Here is a 24,422-nt window from a genome sequence, read left to right as displayed (position 1 = left end):
AGCCATTCCTATGTTTGTTAGTGGCGATTGAAAAACAATTTTTTTTTTAACAGGGAAATAGGAGTGGTTAGGATGGAGGGGCCGATAGCCAGTAGAGGAGAATGAGAGGGGGTGAAGTCTCACACTGCACAGACACAAATCAGTTAAGTTGCTTCTCAAAGTGCTTTGCTTTGAGAGGCAGGATGGTGGTGGGCACTGGGCACCCATGTGTGGGTTGGTTGTCTAGGCTCCACGTTCGCTGGGTGAACCTAAATAGCAGTGCTAATGATAATAACAAAATGCAGGGACCTAGGCTGTCACTGGAGCCCAGACTGGGAGCTGAAGAGTGTGGGTGCGGGTGAGACTCACCCACCATCCCGCTGAGGGCCTGGCAAGTGGGGCGGAGGGCTCAACTTGGGAGGAGGTGTGGTTTGCATTTAATTTTCCCAGCATCCAATCAGGTCACCTGATTATTCTTCTTGTTTCACAGATTAAAAAGGTCGAAGCTCAGGCTTCTTCAGTGAAAATTAGAATTCAAGCCTTCTGGGCTCCATTTCCCCTCTGTGTGAAGGGTGTGTGTGTGTGTGTGTGTGTGTGTGTGTGTGTGTGTGTGTGTGTGTGTGTGTGTGTGTGTGTGTGTGTGTGTGTGTGTGTGTGTGTGTGTGTGTGTGTGTGTGTGTGTGTGTGTGTGTGTGTGTGTGTGTGTGTGTGTGTGTGTGTGTATGTGTGTGTGTGTGTCTATGAGAGAGAGGGTGACTTAATTTCTTCCTTTGATTTGCCACGTGTTGGAGGAGAAAAGAGTGGGAGAGGTGCTGGCAGCTTCAGGCTCCTAGGAGTTTAGGCCTCATCTTCTGAGCTTCCACCCTTTGTCTGGGAAATTCACCCGGATGGGCCTTTCTGCAAACAAGAGGCAAGTCTCCACCCATCGTCCTTGGGGACCAGGGTGAGGCCACCCCAATCCCCACACAGATGCTGTGCATGCACTACACTAGTTGTTCCATTTAGTGATGTGAAAAGTCCTTTTACAGGAGACTTTCACCCCTGAGGAGTTGCAAAGAAATAGTGTTCCTGGGGGGGAAATTCTACTGGGATGGTTGACACCTGCCTTGGGGGTGGCTTGGAAGAGAACAGGGATTCAGGAATGCTTGTATCAAGTCATTCATTCGTTCACACATTCATTCCTGGGTGTTAGGAGCTGTGGGAGGCTCCTAACTGTAGGGAATCAGCCAATGAGTTATATCCAGCTGAATTTAAAGGTTAGCTGAGCAGTCTGAGATAAAATAGCTAGAATCGTGACTGATTATTGAAGTAGTCCACCTGGGGTCTTGATAGCGAGGCAGTCCCTGCATGAAGGAAAGACAGCTTTGGAAGAGCAGGTGGCTCTGAATAGTATTGCTGTTTAGGCATTTTAGATTGCCAGGAGCCAGTGGTTCATACCTGTAATACGGGACTAGCTACTCGGGAGGCTGAGATCTGAGAATCGCAGTTTGAAGCCAGCCCAGGGAAGGAAAGTCCGTGAGACTCTTACCTCCAATGAATCACAGAAAAAGCTGGAAGTGGTGTTGTAGCTCAAGTGAATGCTAGCCATGAGCAAAATGAGTTCAGGGACAGAGCTCAGGCCGAGTTCAAGGTCCAGAACAGGTTTAAAAAAAAAAAAAAAAAAAAGAGAGGAAGATTGACAGGCGCTGGAGGCTCACGCCTATAATCCTAGCTACTCATGAGGCTCAGATCTGAGGGTCCTGGTTCAAAGCCAAATTTGGGCAGGAAAGTCATGAGACTTATATCTAATTAACCACCAGAAAACCAGAAGTGGAGCTGTGGTTCAAAGTGTTAGAGTGTTAGCCTTGAGCGAAAAAGCTCAGGGATAGCACCCAGGCCCTAAGTTCAAGCCCCACAACCAATAGCAACAACAAAAAAGGAAAACTTTGTAAGTGGAGAGCAATAGTAATAGTAATTTTTATTGTTCATCTTTATTAATAATAATGAAAATTGATGATAAAATAGTGATTAGGCTGATTGATAACCCTTTCCATCCATTCTGCATGTGTTTACTGACAGTCTATGTATCAGGCATTTTCTAGTCTTAAGAGTATAGCAGTGAAGAAAAACAGACAAAAATGGAACTGTACTTCCAATGTGGTGGCTGGAAATCAATAGAGAAGATGCATCATTGGGGTGGTGGTAAGTGTAAGAAGGAAAAATGGAAAGTGAGTGTTAAAATCATGGGAGAAACCAATTGCCAATGGTTAATGCCTGAATCCTAGTTTCAGGAGAACGAGATCTGAGGATCCTGAATGCCAGTCAGCCCAGGCAGGAAAGTCCACGAGACTCTTTTTTCTTTCTTTTCTTTTTTTTTCTTTTTTCTTTTCTTTTTTTCTTTTTTCTTTTTTCTTTTTGCCAGTCCTGGAGATTAAACTCAGGGTCTGGGCGCTGTCCCTCAGCTCTTCAACTCAAGGCTAGCACTCTACCACTTGAGCCACAGTGCTGCTTCTGGCTTTTTCTGTGTATGTAGTACTGAGGAATGCAAACCAGGGCTTCATGCATGCTAATCAAGCACTCTATCACCAAGCCACATTTCCAGCCCCACCACCCAAATGCTGAAAGGATAGAGTGCTAGCCTTGCAAAAGCTAAGGGACAGCACCCAGACCCTGAGTTCCAGTTCCAGTACTGGTATACACACACAAATAGTTAAGGGAGGCCATTATTCTGACTGTACTCTTTCTGATACTAAGCCCAGTAGACCAGACTTGACAAATGAATGTCATATAAACAAATAAAAACTTTAAAGTCTGCCTGGGTCAGTGTAATAGGAAGTCTTCTCTGCTTTAGCCCAAACAAAAAAGTAACCTGATGTTAAACCAATCAGGTGGGCATTTTTTTTTTTTGGTGGGGTTAGGAGGTTTTGTGGAAGTCAGGCAAGTCCCTCCTCCAGTGAGATCCATCCCCAACACCAGGGTTCTCCCCCCCCCCTCTCTCTCCATTTCTTCTGTTTCCTTGTTCTACCTTACAAAACCTATTGTGCTGCCATTTCCCCATGGGAACTTTCATTCTACTTAGTAGAATAGAGGCTCCCCTGATTCATGAATTGCAAAATAAAAGCAATTAGGTCTATAAAATTAGATGAGATTGAAAAAGCAATTTGATCTATAAATTTGTTGTAATTTTGTTTTTTGACAGGAGATGGGAAATGTTGGAGGAAGTGAAGGAGAACAAGTATTAGCTTTGCTGAGAAAATAAGGCTTTGGTAACATCCCTGAATTAGAGCTGACCATCTGGCTAACCCCGCCAAAGGCCCAGGAAAGAGCAAATGGAAAAGCCTCACAGTGGGCCCAGGCCTGGTGTGTTGAACAGGAGATCCATCAACATATATATATTTTTTGTCTGTTCTGGGGCTTGAACTCAGGGCCTGAACACTTTCCTTTGAGCCTCTTTGTGCTCAAGTGCTAGCACTCTACCACTTGAGCCATAGCACCACTTCCGGTTTTTGAGTGGTTAATTGGAGATAAGAGTCTCACTGATCCTCAGATCTCAGCCTCCTGAGTAGCTAGGATTACAGATGTGAGCCCTTGGCATCTGGCTGCATTTTCTATTCTACACTTTATTGTTATGGTTCCTATTTAGAAATGGGCAGACCATGGCCAGAGAGGGTAAACATTTGCTGCAGGTTTCACTGGAAACAGACAGAGGCAGGCATCACACCCAAGCACAATTTGTGTTCTTAAAGTCTAAACCATTTAATCATTACAGAAATGATTTCGTTGGCCCCGGGGAAGACCCAGGTACCAAAGACTCCCACCTCCAGCTCCAAGTGAACTTTCCAGGTCCTGGAGGAAAACCCTGGGTGGGGTGGATGGAGAAGAGTGACTCAGGCCTTGGCTGGCTTCCTGCTGAGTCACGGCTCCGGGGCTGAGGAGGGAGGCTGCCCCTGGGTGCTCCATCCTCATCTCCTCACAGTGGCAGGTTCCTGCCTTTGGGGGAGATGCCTGGCCCAGGGCCTTCACTGCACACTGGCAGTGGATGAATTTGCCGGACTTTCCTAACAGCCTCTTGGGTGAAATTGGAGGGGCGGGGGGCTCCAGTTCCTACAGTGGTGGAGGTTGACTTCCCGCCCAGCCTAGCACTTCATTCTCCACCATGTCCTGGATGGACCCATCCCTTGTCAGGCTGGCCCTTTTCCATCTCAGGTTGAATGATTCAAGAGCTATGGATGCTGAGGGGGAGAGGATGGAGGAGGAGTTACAGTGAGAGGCAAGGCTGGAGGGGACACTGTGGAGTTCATATGTGGTACAGAAGGAGACAATGGGGGAGGGAATCTTTTCCCTTGGGGTTAGGTATTCAATCCAGGGCTTGTGCATACTAAACTTACACTCTACCTCTGAGCTATCTGACAGCCCAAGGGAAAGTTTCTTTTTAGGGGCTGAGAATGTGGCTTAGTGGTAGGGTGCTTGCCTAACATGCATGAAGGCCTGGGTTCAGTTCCTCAGTACCACATAAACAGAAAAAGCCAGAGGTGGTGCTGTGACTCAGTGGTAGAGTGCCAGCCTTGAGCAAAAGAAACTCAGGGACAGTGCCTGGGCCCTGAGATTAAGTCCCAGGACTAGAAAATTAAAAAAAAAAAAAAAAAAAAGGAAAGTTTCTATTCAATCCCTCTTTCCTTCCAGGTTGGTACTCTTACTACTTAAGACATACCTTCACTTACAGCTTTTTTTGTTTGTTTGTTTGTTTGTTTTTTGTTAGTCGTGGGGCTTGAACTCTGGACGTTGTCCCTCAGCTCTTCAGCTCAGGGCTAGTGCTCTATCGCTTGAGCCACAGTACCACTTCCAGTTTTCTGATGGTTAATTGGAGATAAGAGTCTCATGGACTTTCCTTCCTGGGCTGGCTTTGAACCACAATTCTCAGATCTCAGCCTCCTGAGTAGCTAGGATTACAGGCATGAGCCACTAGCACCCAGATTTTAATTTTTTTTTCTTTTAAAAGATGGAATCTCTAGCCAGGCACTGGTGGCTCACACCTGTAATCTGCTTAGCTACTTAGGAGGATAAGATCTGAGAATTGAAGTTCAAAGCCAGCCTGGGCAGAAAGGTCCATGGGACTCATCTCCAGTAAACTACTCAGAAAAAGCCGGTGCTATGGCTCAAGTGGTAGAGTGCTAGCCTGGAGCAAAAGAAGCTTAGGGACAGAGCCCAGGCCCTGAATTCAAGCCCCAGGAACTAAAAAATAAAATTCTCCCACTAGGTTGTCTTGGCTAGTCTCAAACACCTGAGCTCAAGCGATCCTCCCATCTCAGTCTCCTGAATAGCTGGGACTGCACGCTGCCGTCACCATGCCTGGCTCCACTGAAGATGTTAGAGCATATCATTTCCTGGAACGCAGAGCTGCATCTTTGCTGATTTGATTTCAGGTTGCTTTAGAGAATGAATGGTGAGGCTGAACAAAGTCAACAGAAAGAGCTCAGACTCTGTGTGACAAGGAGACCTCTCATTTGTTTCTCGATCATTGAGAACCCTCTTTCTTAGCAGAAATTCTGCTCTAGCATATTGTTAGATAAGAACTGCGTGTTCCAACAAATATCCTTTCTCCTCTGATTTAACTTACCCTTCCTGCTTTTACCCCCGTGCTTCTCAGTTCCAATCTGTACATTAGTTGTTTCTATCTGGCTAGCATTTCCTTGTGAGTGTGTATGTGTGTGTGTGTGTGCGCGCGCGCGCGCACGCGCATGCATGCATGCATGAGCTGGTTCTGGGGCTTGGAAACAGGGCCAGGGCGCTGTCCCTAGGCTTCTTTTGCTCAAGGTCAGTGTGTTTAGCTTTTTTGTTGTTGTTGTTGTTCAAGGCTGGTACCCTTTACCACTGAGACCATGCCTCCATTTCTAGCTTTTTTGCTGCTTAATTGGAAGATAAGACTCTCAGAGACTTTTCTGCTTAGGCTGGCTTCTAACTGCGATCCTCAGATCTCAGACTCCTGAGTAGCTAGGATTACAGGTGTGGCTCATTGGTGCTAGTCAACCCCACTTCTTTGGAAAAACTGCTATTTATATGATATGCTCTGGTGAGGTTGCTTCACAGCACCTTCTTATGATGGATGCCATTACTTGTCTACTCAGCTTAGCTTCTGCCCTTCTTCCATCTGTGCCATCTCTCATCTTGACTGGCAATGAGGAGGTGTGGGTATGGCAGGCATATGTCCTGGCACTGCCTGCCCTCATCTCAGTATCTCTCCCTCGAAGATATCTCCACGCTATCCTCTTTGTCAAAAATTGGCACAAGGGAAGGAGAAATGAGGAAACCCAGATTGTCACCACACACAAAGGCCACTTCAACTCCACAATGTCCTTAAATTGCCCTGGCAACACCAGTGTTTTAGAAACACTTGGGGACTGGGAAGCCGGGCGCCGGTGGCTCACGCCTGTAATCCTAGCTACTCAGGAAGCTGAGATCTGAGGATCGCGGTTCAAAGCCAGCCCAGGCAGGAAAGACCGTGAGACTCCTATCTCCAATAAACCACCAGAAAACCGGAAGTGGCGCTGTGGCTCAAGTGGTAGAGCGCTCGCCTTGAGCTGAAGAGCTGAGGGACAGCGCCCAGGCCCAGAGTTCAAGCCCCACGACCGACAAAAAAAAAAAAAAAAAAAAGAAACACTTGGGGACTGGGAATGTGGCTTAGTGGTAGAGTGCTTGCCTAGTATGCATGAAGCCCTGGGTTTGAGTCCTCAGTACCACATACAAAGAAAAAGCTGGAAGAGGCGCTGTGGCTCAAGTGGTAGAATGCTAGCCTTGGACAGAAGAAGCTCAGAGACAATGCTCAGGAGCTGAGTTCAAAACTCAGGACTGGCAAAAAAGAAAAAAAAGTTTAAAGAAAAAAAGAAAAAAAAAGAAAACACTAGGGCTAAGAACTGGAGTCAAAGAAAAACAATGAGTAAGTCAGTGTGGGACTGTGTAGGTCTGGGTGGAGTAGGATTGTTCTGGAAAAAGACATTAGAGTCATCATGAGCCACGCTCTCACTGCTCATTATTCATGCAATGTTTTTTGTTGAGCACCTACTTTGTGGCAGACTCTAAAAATGGTCTCTGCCTTCTCTGTGTAGGTAGGGGAACATGAAATATATAGTCTTTGAAAGGCAGAAAAGAAACTCAGGAGTCACTATGTTCTTTCAAGCTTCTTTGAGGACATGTCCTGAAAATAAAACAGCTGAGATCCAGACTAGCATTGAGAGGACTCTACTGTTGAGTGGGACTTGGGATGTTAAAATGGGGTAGCGTGTTCGGATTTGGAGTCTCTTTTTCCTAGAAGTCTTAGTGCAACCCACAATGAACTTACATTTCTTTTGGCTGGCTCTGGATAGAACAAACCCTGTTCAGGGTACATAACATTGAGTAACATTTGATTTTGGAGATCTCTCCTTTCTCTCTCTCTCTCTCTCTCTCTCTCTCTCTCTCTCTCTCTCTCTCTCTCTCTCTCTCTCTCTCTCTGGAGATATACATGAGACATATTGATCTTAAAAAGAGACTTAAAACAACCAATCCCAGTACTGAAATCATCATCATCATCATATCATCATCATCATCATCATCATCATCATCATCATCATCATCATCATCATCATCATCAATCATGATGTTTTTGAATGAGGCTCTTGCTGTGTTGTCCAGGCTGGTCTTAAACCCATTGGTTTAAATTATCCTCCAGCGTTAGCCTCCCAAGTAGCTGGAGCTTACAAGTGTGTGTCATCATGAGTGGCTTTCACTATTGGTAGTTTTTCATATTTTTCCATTTATTGGCTTTTACTAGATATTGCCAAACTGCCTCCAGAAAGAATGGCTTAGTTTCCATTCTTGCCTGTCATCTGTGAGTCTCCTGTTTCCCATCCCACCATCCTTCTCCTTAAGAGCCAGCTCCAGATACCTTTGCAGGGAGGTGTACTGCAGTGTGTCAGGCATGCATTCTCTGCTTATTCCTGCTCCCCTCTTTATAGCTCTTTCCTTGGTACACACACACACACACACACACACACACACACACACACACACACACACACACACACACTCTTTAGCTGTGAGCAAAAGGACAAAGCACTGGCCAACTTCCTGTTGCTGTGACAAATCCCTGAGAAAATCATCTTAAGGAGAACAGGTGTATTTTTGGCTCATGATATCAGAAGTTTCAGTCTATTGCCACCTGGTCTTATTGCTTTGGTGGAGCTAGCTAGGAAGTCATCAGAGAAAGAAGTGTCTAGAGTCTCCCAAGGACTTAATCTGATGACCTAATTTCCTCTCCCAAGCTCCACCTAGTGATTTTATTTTTCATTTTTCATTTTTGTTGCTCATGGGGCTTGAACTCTGGGCCTGGGTGCTATCCCTCAGCTCTTCAGCTCAAGGCAAGTGCGCTACCACTTGAGCCACAGTGCCATTTCCTTTTTTGTTTTTTTTTTTTCTTTTAATCTTAGGGCCTGACTCCCAATCTTCACCAGTGACCGTGTCTTTGCTGCTTGGGTTTCCTGGAATTTGGGGCAGATCCTTTACACTTGTCCTTTGTCATTTCCTTATCTTTGCAACTATTTGAGGTCAATGAATTTTCATTGTGTGTGTGTGTGTGTGTGTGTGTGTGTGTGTGTGTGTGTGTGTGTGTGTGTGATACCAGGGATGAAACCCAGTGTCATAGGCATGCTAAGCAAGTTCTTTTTTGCTGAGATATATCCCCAGCCCTCATTTCATGCATTTGTTCAGACTCCCCCCATACTGATGACTAGACTCAGGACCTGTTGCTTGTTAGGCAAGTATTCGACTACTTAAATCATACCCCATGTCCTTTTTTTTTTTTTTTTTTAAATTGATTGTAGGGCTTGAACTCAGAGCCTGGGCGCTGTCCCTGAACTCTTTTACTCAAGGCTTGCACTCTACCACTTTGAGGGACAGCCCCACTTCCAGTTTTTGAATGGTTAGTTGGAGATAAGAGTCTTACAGGGACTTTTCTGCCTGTGCTGGCTTTGAACTGTGATTCTCAGATCTCAGCCTCCTGAGACTATAGGATTACAGTCATAAGCCACCAGCGCCTGGTTTCTTTTCTTTTCTTTTTTCTTTTTTTGATAAAGTCTTGAGCTAACTTTTCTTGGGGTAGCAAGACCATGATTTTCCTATCTTGGCCTTCTGAATAATAAGCTTGTGGAATTATCTGGCCTGGTCCCCTCATTACACTAATTTTTTTCCCCCTTTGTGCTGGTACTAGGGCTTGAACTCAGGATCTCATGATCTCACTGTTTTGTTTTGTTTTTTTTTTTGGTCACAGCTGACATTCTACCACTTGAATGCCTCCAGTCCCTCTCTCTGTCTCTCTCTCTCTGTCTCTCTCTCTCTCTTTTGCCAGTCCTGGGGCTTGAACTCAGGACCTGGGCACTGTCCCTGAGCCTCTTTTGTTCAAGGCTAGCACTGACCACTTGAGCCACAGTGCTACTTCCAGCCTTTTCTGTGTATGTGGTACTAAGAAATAGAACCCAGGGCTTCATCCACACTAGGCAAGCACTCTACCACTAAGCTACATTCCCAGCCCCATCTCACTGTTTATGTAGGGAAATACAGGCCACATTTGTACAGCAAATATGTAAGATTTGAACTTGTGATCATCTGATTCAAAGCACATATTCTTCCCATTGTACCACCTGCCTGTTCTTCCCCAAACATATTTGGATAATCACAAACATATTCATGGTATTTACTTTATTCCAGGGGGCATTATAAGATCTTTAACTATTTTTAGTTCTCCTAACAATTCCTGTAAGATGGATATTAGTTACATCAACTTCCTCATTTGTCCATGAAGAAATTGAAGCATAGAGTACTTATGCAACTTGCCCAGGGTCACACAGCCAGTAAGTGCCAGGACCAGAATTTGAACCCAGGCAGTTAACTCCATGCTGCACTCACTGTGTGATTCCTAAGGGCATAGTTCATACACGTAGAATGTTGTTGAATAATATTGGAATGGAGGGACAGGGGAAAAATGAACCATGGGTGTGTCAACCTAATGAAATATAATATATGCATGTGGGAAATACCATTGTGAACCTCCCTTGTTCAATTAATGCATGCATACACACATCAAATGAGGGAAAGAAAAACAGGTTGTGGTGGGGGGAGAGTAACTGGATAGGGCGAGTATAATTGAACTGTTTTGTGTGAAGACAGAACAGTGAAACTTCTTGAAATTGTTTTATGAAGGAGGGAGGGAATAGACAAAAGAGGGCTGGGATATAGCTTAGTGGCAAAGGGGGTAAGTGTGATTGGGGTCCATTATATGCACGTACAGAAATGTGACAATGGACCTCCTTGTATAAATAATATATGCTAATAAAAACACAAAGAAGCTCAAGCATGTACAAGGATGCTCCTAACATATGTATGTACATATGAGGATATATAATTTATATATGTAATTTAACTTCAGCCTCAGATATAATTTGCATTTGCTTATTGGGGTTGTAGGTTATTTTTTCCCTACTAGCAGTTGTTGCAACTTAAGTTCTTATGGTGATTATATACATCCAAATATATTTGAAGCTTTATGTGATTAAGAATTTTTTTCAATCAGAAAACAAGAAAGAAAGAAAGGGAAGGAGAGAGGGAAGGGAAATCACGAGACAAAGAGAAAGAGGAGAGAGAGGGAAGAAGGGAGGAAGGGAGAGATGAGAGAGAGAAAGAGAGGGAGGAGGAGAGAGAGAATGTGTTCATTTGTCTTTTAACAGGTCTGAAAGGATAAGCTGCCGCCTCTGTGCTAACACTCACGGCTCTTCTTGTCTTTCTACCTCTCTGTCTTTTCTTTGTTTGAAGTGATGTTCCTGCTGCTTTTCCTTTGTTGAAGGTGATATTCCTGGAGCAGCCATGACCGTCTCCTGCCCCTTGCCTGCCCCTTCTGGGCTCTGTGTAGAAGTTGTTCTTAAGCCTAGACAAAAGCTGCTGGTTTTTATAGGCACCCAGTTTCCTTGTCCTAGCACCTCGAGACCCACAGTACTGGGTCTGTGCTGTCAGATGTGAAGGTACTGGAGTTTGATGTGGATCATAACAGTCTCTGGAGGTAGGAGGAGGTAACACAGAGGCCAGGGGGCTCGCTAGTGGATGTCTGCTATGGAAAGGGTGGCGACTTTTGAAAACCACAGCTGTCTCCATCTCCCATACCCTGAGATGGCTCTATAGACATTTCCCCCTGCATTGCAAATCTGTCATGTGCAATTGTCTCTGAGAGTCGAAGCTTGTTTCCTATCTACACATACGCGTGCGTGCACACACACATGTGTGTGTGCGCGTGTGCGTGTGTGTGTGTGTGTGTAGAAAAAAAAGAGCAAATGCTTAGTGCTTCAAGAAAGAGGAAAATAATAAGGTTGCCAAGGCATACCCAGGCTCTGTGCATGGCAGGTGATTAAGGCTCTGTTTAGGGAGGAACTGAGGTCTGGTGGACAAACAGGGAGTTCTAACCACAGCCCGGTTATTAGTCCACAGGAAACATCCTGTTACTATTATAAAGATGAAGTGCTACTTTTTTTTTTTTTTTTTAAAGAACTTTCTAAAAGTCTTCCTTTCTATTCGGATTCAATTCAAGTCTGCAAGGCAGGAAGGTCTCAGAGCGGCCATGCCTGCAACATTAGCTAATCAGGACTCTCAAGATACATTCCATTCCGCTTAGGACTTAGGAGAATGGTTTGCTCATGGTGGCTTTTAAAATAAATGGAGGGTTGCCAGGCTGAATGGATTCCCTGTGGAGCTAGTGACCTGTTCTAGGCCAGTGCCCAGCAGGCCTGACTCCTGGTGGGATGGTAGACTTGTCTCTAAACATGGTGGTCTTTGCAGTCCCAGTTCTTGTGGGATGAACTGGGGAGTCTTATGGACAGTTCCCTCTCACTTTAACACTGGGGAAACTGAGGTCCAAGAGCATAAGAAAAAATGAGAATGAGCAATACACTGAATGCTTTACAGAAACTTCTACAAACATCAAAGGGAAAAGGTGCTATGGCATTGTGGCAAAAAAAATGCAGTTTCAGATGTTTAGCTTTGTGATGTTTAGCTGTGTGACTTTGTGTAAGTGAATAAGTCTGTCTGAGACTCATTTTCCTGTTTGTAAAGTGGTGATACTGATTCTGGTTCTACTCTGTGCTTGTAAGGTGTCAAGCTAATGAGTATAAAATGACGTCATTTTTGCTTGGCACGTAGTATGTGCTTGATACATGTTTTTTTTTTTTTTTTTTTTTTAGTATTTATTTATTTATTTTGGGTGCGGTCGTGGGACCTGAACTCTGGGCCTGGGTGCTGTCCCTCAGCTCAAGGCTAGCGCTCTACCACTTGAGCCACAGTGCCACTTCCAGCTTTTTTCTTATGTGGTGCTGAGGAATCAAACCCAGGGCCTCATGCATGCAAGGCAAGCGCTCTCCCACTGAGCCATCTTCCCAGCCCTTGATACATGTTTTAAAAAATTATTAGAAGAGCTGGGTGCTGGTGGCTCATGCCTGTAATCCTAGCTACTCAGGAGGTTGAGATCATCATAGTTTGAAGCCAGCCTCAGCAGTAAAGTTCATGAGACTCCTACCTCCAATTAAACACCCAAAAGCCAAAAGTGGAGATATGGCTCAAGTGGTAGAGTGCTAGCCTTGAGCAAAGAAGCTAGGGAACAGCGCCCAGGTCATAAGTCCAAGCCCTAGGAGTGGCACACACACACACAAATTATTAGAGACACAATGCAGGCCAGTTATATAAAAAACAGTGTTTTCTAAGAATTAAGCAAGAAGCTGTTTAAAAACACTGATTTCCAGGCTTTGCCCTCTATAGCCTACAGAAAAGATGTGTGAATAATGTGCTCTAACCAGTCTCTGGGTGACACTCCACAGACAATTTTGGGATACATCCAGACCTCTTGGTTTCACCTCTTGGTTCTCTGTGCACCTGATGGTACATTCAGTAAAGATCAAATATTAAGCCAGGCACTGTGTGGTTCACACCTGTAATCTTAGGTACCCTGGGGGCTGAGATTTGAGAATCTTGGTTTGAAGGCAGCCCAGGCACAAAAAGGCCTTGAGACTCTTACTTCAGTTAACTAGCAAGAAGCTGGAAGTGGAGGTGTGGTTCAAGTGGTAGAGTGTCAGCCTTGAGCAAAATAAGCTAAGGGAAAGGCTCTGAGTTTATGCCCCAGTATTAGCATACCCCCAAATTAAGTCAAGCATTACATTCTATATTTTCCAGATGAATATATCTTGAACTTTGCATAGGATTGTTGTTCCTGAAAAGCTATTTGTAAATGGAATTTGTACCTGTTGTGTGAAAACAGGCATAGATTAAGCATCTTACTTTGTTATTCAAAGGAGTACGTTTAGTTTAAATAAATATTATAAAAGTGACTGCTATGTACTGAGTATACAATGATAAACAAAGTACAGGCCTTGACTTCAAAGGCCTTACAGTCCAATGGGGAAAGCAAGCAAATAAACAGAAATACTCAACAGAGGTCAGGTAACATTGAGCCCCCGGAGCTAATCTTCTCCCTGCATGGTGGAGAAGTATGCCTAACTCATGTTGTGAAGTTCTACCTGTAGCCACATTTGAAGTAGAGACTTACCATGTGGGAATCTACTTGCAACTCTTTTGGCTGAGGTAATGAGCCTTTTTTGAGTTTATCTTCAATATTCACATCAAGGTATCCTTTCATATAACTTCCTATCTGCACCAAGATTGAGCTCCTACTGTGGTCAAAGGCTCTGAATAAGACGACATTGAGAAAGCAGAAGGGCTCAACCCCTGCCCATCCCTACTGAAGGTTCATTCTATTTTTCAAATAGCTCATCAACACAGTGTGATCTCTTTATGACTGGAGAGGTAGTTTATTAATTAAGCCTTAACTCCTTTCACTGAAAAGGCTGTTTATTTTGTTGGTCACCATGAAGTAGGCAGATGTCAATCCAGCGGTGTGGGCAGACATTTTATCCAGAAGGAGACCAAAGAACATGCAGTTTGCAGAATTATTTGCAGGCCTGTGCACTCTGATTAGAGACCTGGGTGGGTGGGGCAGGTCTGTAAGTGCCTGGGGCAGATACAGATGTAGTAGCATCAGGCTCTTCTTTCTTCGGGGCATCACAGACAGGAACACCTTTTAAATTACCTGTCTTTGCCCCAAGAAGGAGGAGACTGAGATTCAGATAATGTTTAAACAAAAGATAGCAAGCCAGGTATTAAGTTGACAGATGAAGTCTTTATCTTCTGTTCTCTTTCTGTGTGCGGTCTGGTGGAAGCCACCGGGAGGCTCTAGGTGAAGGTGGCTTACCATTTTCTTACAGATGTAAGAAAACTGAGGCCCAAAAGATGCCCAGCAGCGGGTTGGACATCTGGTGGTCCACTTTGCCTTATAAAGAATCAGTATTGTGATTGCAGCCCAGACTCATTAGTATGGCCTTTGAAGTCACCTCAAAGAGTGTCCTCAACCTCCTGTTCCTGTTTCTCAGAAGGCCAAGCCTGAAGCATCTGGTTCTTGCTTTTTGCCAAGTTGCTGCACTTCCTGAGACACTGCCCCCTTCTATCTGCCTGGTGAAACTCAACCCAACGTTCAAAGCCAGCTCAGGTGTCCCCTCTCCCACTGATTGGAACCAATCCCTCTGGGCTTTTGTCTCTTTACCGTCCCTGGTGCCAGTGGCTTAGGCCCCTTGGTTAATCCCTCCAGCATGCATGGGCACTGCAATAATAACTGCAGGACATTTTTAGCTCTTTTCAGCTCAGGAGCCTATGGGATAATGTGATGCCAGCTACCCAAAGAGCAAATGTATTCTTTGTGTTTATTGGGACTTTACACACCGTCACACTTTAAAAGCACCAGACAGGTCTCCCTAGACATGATCTAGTAGTGTCTTCATTACCCTCAAAGGGAGGCCCAGAGAGGTGAAATTCCTCTCCCTAGGTCACACAGCTAGAGTATCATTCCCACAAGCTGGGTTTGCCATATGCCACAGCCCGGGAACTCTCTTGGTCCAGAGAGGAGAACACAAAACCACAGCACGATTCCTAAAAGTCGGGGGTTCATGCACCCACAGGCCGGCTCAAGAACGCCTTGACCAATCCGGCTGTGCCGACTTGGCCAGGCGTCTGGGTCAAACGTCAGGTCGGAGGCTGGGCAGTCGGTACCGACCTGCACGGGCTGCCGGGCGCTGGAGCGGGTGTCCCGGGTCTCGAGTCCCAGGAATGTGGGAGGCAGGGCGGAGGGGGACAGGCAGGGAGGGGGCGCTTCCTCCGCCCGCCGGCGGGGAGCCGCTAGGGCGCGCGCGGGGCCCCGCCGCCTCCCCCGTCCCCTCCCTCCCCTCCGTCCCCTCCCCTGCTCGCCCGCTCGGTGGGGGCGGGGGCTGCGGCGGGAGGGCGGCGAGGGGCCGGGGAGCGCGGCTGCCGCCCGGGGCCGGCCGGGGCGGGAGGAAGCGATGAATATTCAGAAGGGGAGGGGGAAGCGAGGGGGCCGAGCGCCCGCCGCGGCTCCCGGCAGCCCGAGCCGCATGACGCGCGGAGGAGGCAGCGGGAGCGGCCCGGGCCGCGGGAGCCGGGACTCGGACGCCGCGCGCGAGGGGTGGGCGCCGCTCGCTCCGCCCTGCGAAGCCCCTGCGCGTTCGGGGACGCGGAGCCCCCGTGACCGCCGCCGCGCCGGGCTCCGCCGTGTGGCCGCCACCGCTGCCACCATGTCCCCGGGGAAGCCCGGGGCGGGCGGAGCGCGGACGAGGCGGACCGGCTGGCGGAGGAGGCGGCGGAGGCGGTGGCTGGAGGCGGCGACGAGGCGCACGACGGGGCCCGGTTCGCGCGTCCCGGGCGCGTTCCAGGGTGCGCGGGGCATGAAGCCCGCAGCCCCGCGCTCGCCGGGGCTGCGCCGGGTGCCGCCGCCGCCGCCGCCGCCGCCTCGGCCGTCGCTGCTGCCGCCGCTGCTGCTGCTGCTGCTGCCGCTGCCGCGCCTGGGCCAGGTAAGCGGCGGGCTGGGCCCGGCGGGGGGAGGCCGGCGGGGGGCGGGACCCGCGGCCCTGCACCTGCCCGGCCCGACCCTGCCTGGGGTGCGGCGGGAGGCCGGCGCGGGGTCCGCCTCCCCCCGGATCCCGGAGCAGGGCTGGCGGGGTGGGGGTGGAGGAGGTGGCGGGGACCGCGGCCGGTCTGGCACGCGGGCTGCTCAGAACCCGGGGCGGGCGGCGGAGCTGGGCGGCATGCAGGCCTCCCCCGACCCCGGCGCCTCCCCGGTGGGCACCCCCCCCCGCGCGTGGGCTCCGCGCGCGCGGTGGCCCGGCCTCTCCCCGGAGCCGGTCACCTCTGGCGGGCGCGGGCCTGGCTCGCGCGCCGGGCCGGCCGGAGGGGGCGTGTTTGCGGAGAGCTCTGGAGGCCACGCCGCGGCCGACCTCCGACCCGGGCCGCCGGGGGCCCCCAGGGGCCGGGCTGAAGGGCAGCGGCCAGGCCCCAACGGGTGCGCCGGGCCGGGCGCTGGGCAGCCGGGCGGCTGGGAGGTGGATGGGGCTCTGGTGTGTGGGGCAAGTTCCCAGCCTTGGGAATAAAGTGGCCACGGGAAGGCATTGCCCGGAGGCAGCTGGCCTTTTTCCTGTCATCTTCCCGGGGAAGGGGCTGGCTTTTCTGGGTGTTGAATTCGGGCTTTGTGGGCACCCCCCTCCCCCCGTCTCCCACTCCTGCCTGTTTTATTTTTATTTTTCTTGCTTCACCCCTGGGAGAATTTTAAGCCCAAATAACTTTTTGTTTTTAATTTTTTGCACTTCGGAGGAAGCAGGTCATTAATGAGGCTGAAGGATGAAGCTACAATAGATAATAAACAGTTATTCCCTGGGAAACACAAAAGCAGAGCAACAGCAAACAAAAACACTCTAAAGGGCCAACCAAATAGCTTCACAGACCAGCTTCCCCCCCTTTAATTTCAAACAGCCCCCATCAGGCCGATTTTTATAAAGAAGCTGCAAGGACTGTATTTCTCAAGAGAAGGAGAAGCCTAAACCATACACATACACCCCAAACCAGAGTGCCAAAATGGGTGGAGTTAAATATTGCAACTAGTAAAAGTCTTTCATGTTGGAATCATCTCCCACCACCCTCCCTGTCTCAGAGAAGGGGGGGGGGGATGCGATGCCAGGTTCAAAAATGGCTTTTCCTGGCCTACTAAGTGCTGAGTCTTCCAGCATCTCAGTTTCCCAGTTTCCCCACCCATTGTGCCCCCTTATTATCTATTGTAGCTAATCCCTCAGCCTAAGTACTTACCTGCTTCCTCTCAAGTACAAAAGACGTTATTTTGACTCCTTTTTAAAATTCTCACGGGGGTGACTTGAAATATTTTTGTTTCGCTTCAGAACAACAAAGGGACAAGCTAAACGATTAGGTTTTGTGTGCAGACAGTTTAAGAAAACAGAGCAAATTGGTTTATTGTTGGATCTTGCCTGAGCTTTGACTTCAAGTTCAGCCCCATGGTGAAGAAGACCAGGGAATAACGCCCTTTCCTAAGCAGAGAGAATCTGGTTCCCTCCTGAGCAGTTTCTGTCAGCGGAGAAGTTATGGAGCTCCTAAAAGTAATGCTTGAGGCCCAGGCCAAAGATGCTGAATGATTCTGGGCCTGGCATTAGTAATTACTTCTTAGTTCATTTATTTCTTGGTCAAGGGAATTATTCTGAGTGCTGGAGAAGATGCAATTTTCTGTGCATTTCTCTTCTAACATCATACCACTGATAATATTATAATTAATAGGTAACATTAGGCAGGGTAGGCACTGTAGTTGAGGTTTTAATGTATTATCTCATTTGACCATTTCAGAACTACTACCCGGGAGGGGCTGTTCAAGTGCTCATTTTATCTGAGGGAAAAACCAAGGTTCAGAACTTACAAAGAGTCATAACTGGTGAGCGGCAGAGGAGAGCCCAATATTTCTGCTCCTCCAGGTCACTGTCCTGTGCTTAGAAGCCATGTGTGGTTAAAGCAGCCGGGGGACGCATTGTGGCAAGAGACAGGCTTGTGAGTCTTGGTAGTGTTGAGAGTCCTGTTGAGTCCTTTGTATCCCAAGTCATCTCCAGTTGTAAAACAGACGCTTCTAAACCTAGCATCCTCGTTCCTGCTTTTTTAAATTTTATTTTTTTGAGGACTGTCATGGGGCCTGAACTCTGGGCCTGGGCGCTGTCCCTCAGCTCTTCAGCTCAAGGCTAGCGCTCTAGCACTTGAACCACAGCGTCACTTCTGGCTTTTTTCTTTTTGCTTATGTGGTGCTGAGGAATCGAACACAGGGCCTCATGAATGCAAGGCAAGCACTCTACCACTGAGCCACCTTCCCAGCCCCTGCTATTTTAAAAATCATCTTTAAGTAGCTGTACATAGTAGTTGCCATTTAATAAAGAAGTTTATGAATGCAATTTGTATCTTGATTGATGTCATCCCTTTCAACATTCAACAACTCCCTGGCTCATTTTATTTATTTATTTATTTATTTATTTATTTATTTATTTATTTATTTATACCTATCATGGGGCTCAAACTCAGGGCACTGTCTCTGAGCATTTTTGGCTCAAGGCTAGTTCTCTATCACTTGAGCCAAAACACCACTTCAGGCTTTTTTCTGTTTATGTGGTACTGCGGAATGGAGCCTGGGGCTTCGTGCATGTTAGACAAGCACTCTACCACTGAGCCACACTCCCATCCCTTGTTTGTTTTATTTTTTGTAAGCTCGGTTATAATAAGCCCAGCCTGCCCTCCCTGGAGACAGGTTGGGATCTGGAGAGACTTTTGGTCCTCCTGGTACTAAGAATCTGCTTTGTAAACTTGGGGCAGTCCCTTAGCCCCTGTGACTCTTCATTTCCTTATCTGGGAAATGGGACTAAAACTTCCTGCTTCAGTGGGTGGTTGAAAGGATTAAATAAGATAGAGAGGAAGCGCCAACTAAAACTTAAGGCAGATCATGTGCAATGAGTGACTGTTGGTGTTGTATGGGGGTGGGGTGGGGAGAAATAGGGCTGCGAGTTATTTGTTCATAGAAGAAATGTTCATCAAGTGTGTCCCTGCAGAGTGAGTTGGAATATCCCTAGATTATTTTTATTAATTTTTTAAAGTAGTGACACACTATTAAAAATAAGGTAGGGATTATTTGTCTTAGAGGGTGTTCATGAAAAAGAAATATTTGTAAGCTGCATGTCAAGCCCATGCCTTTATATCTAGGACAAGGTTACCTTTCGTGTCTTGGTAACTAAATCTGTGTACATTTAATCAGCAGCTGAATTAAAGAAAAACATTGAGTTCATAGTTATGTAAGTAGGAGGTGGTGGTTATGAAGTTAACAAAGGTGGTATATTGCTTAATTTTGGGGGCAGCCGCTGAGTGGAGGCAGGGAACAAGAGCCTGATTTTGGGGGCTCGGGTGATGCAGCTCATCTGAGCAGTCACGGTGGTGACATGGATGGTGGGGTGACATCCCCATTGTGCCTTCAGTGGAAGGGCTGACACTGGATTAGCCAGAGAAGCAATGACTGAAAGAGGGACCCAGAGACTCCCCAAGTCCCAGATGCCTGGAAGTGGCAGATATCTCAGACCAGAAAAGCCCACAGCCACTTTTTCATCACCTCAGATGGCTGGCTGTCTGTCCAGTGGCTTTTCTGCTGACCCCTGAGCGGACGGGAGCTGTAGGAAATTTGTTATTACTTCCTTATTAGTGACAGCTGCAGCCCTATTGTCTCAGAATTTCCATGGCATGGAAATGCCTGGCTGAGGGGTGGCGGTAATGAGACAGCGGACCACGATGGGGCATTTTGAAAACGGAGTAGTGTCAGCTCCCACAGAGGGCTAATTTTAAACATGCAAATAATTTTCAGTTCCACTTTTCCTTCTTCCTGTTAGAGGGAAGCTGTGCCCTGGCTGCCATTTCTGAGGCCTAGGCACACAATGTCGTTATTATGTCACAAACTATCTGCTTCTCCAGGGCAGGAGGGGAGTGGTGGTTTTCTGGGTGCCTGAGCCAGGACCCAGACCAGTGTCATTTCATGGTTTCTGAGTCAGTGAGTGACTATTAAAGCTTATCATGAAGTTTGTAATGCAGTGGGTATTAATTTATCGGTTTTAATGAATACAGTGGGAATTAATCTTCCTGGAGTGTGTGTGCAAGACCTTTGTAAAAGTGTTTGCATGTGGGAGGAAACCTTTCCCCAAAGGATTATCCATATTTACAATTTTGTGTCTGACTTCAGGAATTTCATATACTCTTTAGAATGGAATTTTTTTTTTTCCTCTCTCTTACTGGGGATGGGACCTAGGGCCTGTGCATGGGAGGCAAGCACTCTACCACTGAGCTATACCCCTAGTCCCCAGGCTATTTAAAATAACTTAAGAGGTTGGGTAAAAAACCCTTCAATCTAAAGTCTATATGAGGCACTCTGTCTGCCTCTGCTTTCTAAGGTTTCAGTTACCTATGGCAAACTGAGGTCTTAAATATTAAGTAGAAAATTCTGTGTTTTGACTGCCCAATAAATAAGTGGGCGAAAGACTTAAAGAGAAACTTCTCTGAAGAAGAAAGAAGGATGGCCAATAGACACATGAAGAAATGTTCAACATCCCTAGCCATAAAAGAAATGCAAATCAAAACAACATTGAGATATCACCTCACTCCAGTTAGAATGGCAAAAAATCAAGACCTCTAACAACAACAGATGCTGGAGGGGATGTGGACAGAAAGGAACCTTACTTCATTGTTGGTGGGAATGTAAACTTGTTCAACCACTTTGGAAAGCAGTATGGAGGTTCCTCAAAAGACTTCACATAGAACTCCCCTATGACCCAGCAATCCCACTTTTGGGCATTTACCCAAATGTTTACAAACAAGACCACACTAAAGCTACTAGCACAACTATGTTTATTGCAGCATTATTTACCATAGCTAAGATATGGAACCAACCCAGATGCCCCTCAGTAGATGAATGGATCAAGAAAATGTGGTATATATAAACAATGGAATTGTATGCCTCCATCAGAAAGAATGACATTGCCCCATTTGTTAGGAAATGGAAAAACTTGGAGAAAATTATATTAAGTGAAGTAAGCCAGGCCCAAAGAAACATAGGTCCCATGGTTTCCCTTATTTGTAATATCTAGTATATGTATGAGTCAAGCGGAAAAGGTCAGATAATGTGATGTCAGGAAAATGAACCCTTAGATGTGTATTTTAAGGTTTTTTTCTTTCATGCATGTGTTTCTAACACATTTATAAGATTATCTCTTTGTTGCTTTGTATGTCCCTCCCCCACAGTATAACCCCTGCTTTCACTATATTTGATGTCAGTATAACTTGTGGAGGAGATGGGGAAAAACCAGTTGTTTAAGGATACAGGTGGACCTGTTGCAACAATGAGAAGTACAAGTTGTCATGTCCAAAACGAGCTTTACAACGTTGGTGAGGGGGGGGGGAAGGGGGAGGAAGGAAAAGGATTGGGATTGGGGGGGAGGGGGGAGGCTGGGAAGGGATGTGAAGGGTAAAACACAGGAGGAGGCTGCAATGCTTGGTAAGAAATGTACACATTATCCTGCCCATGTAATTGTAACTCCTCTGTACAGTATGTTCACAAATAAAATAAAATTAAATTTAAAAAAAAAAAAGAAAATTCTGTGTTTTGAAGCTGGGCTCTGGTGACTCACGTCTGTAATCCCAGCTATGCCCCAGGCAGAGATCCGAGGATTGTGGGTCAAAGCCAGCCTTGGTGGGAGAGTCTTTTGAGACTTTTTTTTTTTTTGGGTCCGGTCGTGGGGCCTGAACTCTGGGCCTGGGTGCTGTCCCTCAGCTCTTCAGCTCAAGGCTAGCACTCTACCACTTGAGCCACAGCGCCACTCCCGGCTTTTTTCTTATGTGGTGCTGAGGAATAGAACCCAGGGCCTCAGGCATGCAAGGCAAGTGTTCTACCACTGAGCCACCTTCCCAGCCCAGAATTTGTCTTTTTTTTTTTTTTTTTTTGTTGTTGTTAGTTACTAGGGTTTCTTTTTTTTGGGGGTGGGGAGGGGGTCTGGTCATGGGGCCTGAACTCTGGGCCTGGGAACTGTCCCTCAGCTCTTTAGCTCAAGGCAAGCGCTCTACCACTTGAGCCACAGCGCCACTTCTGGCTTTTTTTCTTTTTGCTTATGTGGTGCTGAGGAATCAAACCCAGGGCCTTACGCATGCAAGATAAGTGTTCTACCACTGAGCCACCTTCCCAGCCCCTTTTTGAGACTCTTAGGTCTAATTAACCACCAAAAAAGCCAGAAATGGAACTGTGGCTCAAGTGGTAGAGCCTAACCTTGAGCACAAAAGCTCAGGGATAGTGCCTAGGCCCTGAGTTCAAGCGCGTGTGCGCGTGTGCGCACGCACGCACGCACGCACGCACGCACGCACGCACACACACACACACACACACACACACACACACACACACACACACACACACACACACACACACACACACACACACACACACACACACACACACACACACCCCCCCCCCCCCCAAAATTCTATATTTTGAGTGGTGGTGGGGAGAAAAGAGCACATTGACATAACTTTTATTGCTATAATTGTTCTATTTTATTCTAACTTACTGTACTTAATATATTACTATGCCTAATTTACAAATTAGACTTTATCATGGGTTTGTGTGTACAGGAAGGGAAAAAAACACATATACAGGACCAATATGGTATCTGTGGTTTCAGTCTTTGACCCAAGGGGCTTGCAATAAATCCCCTGTAGGTAAGGGGGCCACTACTATTGTCAGGGCTCTTCAGAGATGGGTATTTTCCCAGGATAAAGTAATGTTTCCATGTCATATACACAATTACTGATATTTAGCTTCTTAAAAAGTTATCTTATAGGTTACTCAGAGTGTATCTCAAGTGGCAAAGCAGCTTTCCTAGCAGGTACAGGCCCTGGGTTCTATCTACAGCAAGTTTTCACTGAGCATTCTAGTGTTTTTGTTTTTGTTAACTAGGAGATTGTCATATTTCTTTTTTTTTTTTTTGGGTCCGGTTGTGGAGCCTGAACTCTTGGCCTGGACGCTGTCCCTCAGCTCTTCAGCTCAAGGCTAGCACTCTACCACTTGAGCCACAGCGCCTCTCCCGGCTTTTTTCTTTTTGCTTATGTGGTGCTGAGGAATCGAACCCAGGGCCTCAGGCATGCAAGGCAAGCGCTCTACCACTGAGCCACTTTCCCAGCCCGAGATTGTCATATTTCTGCCCATCTCTCTAACTCATTCTTAGAAGTGACTAGTTAGTAGTACTCAGAGTGGATTGCCATAATTGATTTGACCATTTGCCCAACAGTGCCTACATCAGCTATTTGAGTGCATTCTCTTTGGCCACCACAAATCATTCTTCAGAAAATGTCTTTGGTGCTTATTCCTATAACCTCTACAAGAGTGTCTCCATTGGGTCAGGTTCAGCACTTGGACTGCTGGGTTAGAGATGCAGGTATGGAAGTGTAAGTGTGTGTGTGTGTGTGTGTGTGTTTGTGTGTGTGTGTGTGTGTGTTGGTCATTCCTGGGACTTGAACTCAGCACCTGGCTTATGTCCTTGAGATTCATTTTACTCAAGACCACTACTCTACCACTTGAGTTATAGCTCTGCTTTGGGCTTTTATTCTACTGGGCTGGCTTTGAAATGCAATCTTCAGGTCTCAGCCTCCTGAGTAGCTAGGATTTCAGATGTGATTGGATCATGGTGGTATTTAAGGTTTGAGCCCTGTGGCTTGGTTGTGTTCCCGAGGCCTGTTTCTCCACGTCCTTACTGTTCAGGTTTCAAAATGTGTTCACATCTTAGAAGTAAAACAATTGATTATGTTATTTTTATGTGTTTAATTTTGAGATATTGAGTATTTTTTTCCTGTGTTTGGAGCCTAAATTTATACTTGTCACTTTCTCTCTTGTTAATTCCCTGTTCAGTTAAAAAAAATGATCTTTTTCTTGGTATGGATTTGTACAAGTTCTTTGGAAATTAAGGAAAAACAATTTTTTTTGGTCGGTTGTGGGGCTTGAATTCAGGGATTGGGTGCTGCCCCTGAGCTCTTTCGCTCAAGGATAGCACTCTAACACTTTTGGCTACAACTCCACTTCCGGTGTTTGAGTGGTTAATTGGAGGTAAGAGTCTTAAGGCTACTGTTCTTCCAGGGCTGGACTTCAAACTGTGATTCTCATCTCCTGGTCTCCTGCGTAGTTAGGGTTACAGGTGTGAACAACCAGCACCTGGCAGAAATTAGTTCTTTAACACTCATTTGTCTCGAGCATGTTCCTCCAGTTATTTTAGATGCAGCCCTGAGAGAGTGTAGAATTTGGAAGCTAACTACCTAGCTGGAGTGCTGGCTCTTACCTGACTATCTGTGTGATCTTGGACAGGTATCCTGACCTTTCTGATCCTTAGTGGTCATGTCCCTAAAATGCTGGTAATAGCAGTGTTTGTCACATACAAGGTAGTTAGATAAGT

The 24,422-nt window shown here is 46.7% G+C and overlaps 1 protein-coding gene across 1 annotated transcript in view; it reads left to right on the top strand.

The window, feature by feature from the left end:
- Positions 1–15,630: 15,630 nt before the first annotated feature.
- Ptprj (protein tyrosine phosphatase receptor type J) overlaps positions 15,631–24,422 on the top strand; it is a 168,690-nt gene continuing 159,898 nt past the window's right edge. Inside the window, exon 1 of the mRNA XM_070032324.1 lies at positions 15,631–15,935. Coding sequence (XP_069888425.1) covers positions 15,660–15,935 — 276 coding nt within the window. The 5' untranslated portion in view covers positions 15,631–15,659. The remainder of the gene's footprint in view (positions 15,936–24,422) is intronic.

Source organism: Dipodomys merriami, unplaced genomic scaffold (assembly GCF_024711535.1).
Source record: "Dipodomys merriami isolate MVZ:Mamm:240054 unplaced genomic scaffold, mDipMer1.0.p SCAF_21, whole genome shotgun sequence".
In the NCBI taxonomy this organism is placed as follows: domain Eukaryota; kingdom Metazoa; phylum Chordata; class Mammalia; order Rodentia; family Heteromyidae; genus Dipodomys; species Dipodomys merriami.
Note: the sequence above shows the minus strand (reverse complement) of the source record. Positions and strands in the feature narration are given on the sequence as shown.